Source organism: Hippopotamus amphibius, chromosome 17, assembly GCF_030028045.1.
Source record: "Hippopotamus amphibius kiboko isolate mHipAmp2 chromosome 17, mHipAmp2.hap2, whole genome shotgun sequence".
NCBI lineage: Eukaryota > Metazoa > Chordata > Mammalia > Artiodactyla > Hippopotamidae > Hippopotamus > Hippopotamus amphibius.
This window is the reverse complement of record NC_080202.1, coordinates 40,386,792-40,387,696: the sequence shown is the minus strand read 5'-3', so window position 1 is coordinate 40,387,696 and position 905 is coordinate 40,386,792. Positions and strand designations below refer to the sequence as shown.

General features: G+C 50.4%; 1 protein-coding gene across 1 annotated transcript; it reads right to left on the bottom strand.

Annotated features, from left to right (window-relative positions):
• Positions 1-267: 267 nt before the first annotated feature.
• On the bottom strand, positions 268-660 carry LOC130840763 (keratin-associated protein 9-8-like). Its single transcript, XM_057716644.1, has one exon. It carries the CDS (start codon positions 658-660, stop codon positions 268-270), a length of 393 nt encoding a protein of 130 aa, XP_057572627.1.
• Positions 661-905: the final 245 nt, after the last annotated feature.

Sequence of the window (905 nt, the reverse complement as noted above, 5' to 3'; positions counted from 1 at the left end):
TGATCACTTTTGCAAGACTGACCCAAGGCTTGAATGTAGGGCAAGGAGACCTAAGACCATCAGGTATCACAGAGATTAATAATAAATAAAGATGAAGAAAGTCAGACTGAAGTCATCTGGAGGCTACCACACCACCTGAGCCTCTTAATCAGGAACACTAGCAGGATGCTAATGAAGCCTGGTGATGGTGCTTGTGGCAGCAACTGGAGAACTCATAGCTTAGCAATCAGGAGGTTGGTCTGTGTCACACGATTCCATGGTGGGGGATCAGCAAGAGGAAGGGCAGCAGCTGGACACACAGCTGGGGTGGCAGCAAGTGGTCCTATAGCAGGTGGTCTGACAGTAGACAGGGTGGCAGCAAGGCTGGCAGCAGCTGGATCCACAGCTCTGGGCATGCCCCCCAGGCAGGCAGTAGCATGTGGGGTGGTAGCAGGTTCTGTGGCAGTACACGTATGCACAGCAAGCTGGCTGGCAGCAAGGCTGGCAGCAGCTGGACCCACTGCAGGTTTGTCCACAGCTCCTGGACCCACAGAAGGTAGGCTGACAGCAGGTGGTCACACAAGTAGGTTGGCAGCAGGTGGTTCTGCAGCAGGTGGTCCTAAAGCAGGTGGTCCTGCAGCAGGTAGGGCGACAGCAAGGAGAGCAGCAAGAATGGGTCATGGTATCAGTGGTGGAGGGCAGGCTCCCGATTAGTGTCAAGTTTTCCAGAATATAATGGCACTTTTGGTTCTGGAGGTTTTATACAGGAGACCCCCAAATTTGGGGCCAATCAGCAAGACTCTCCTTATTGTTGTTTACTTTGTTTTCCATAGTCACTGGAAGAATTATAAAAGAGGAAGTTGTTCCCTAAATGCCACTAGTTTTCAGAAAATAAGTGCTTAAGGTGTTTCTTAATTAACAAAATC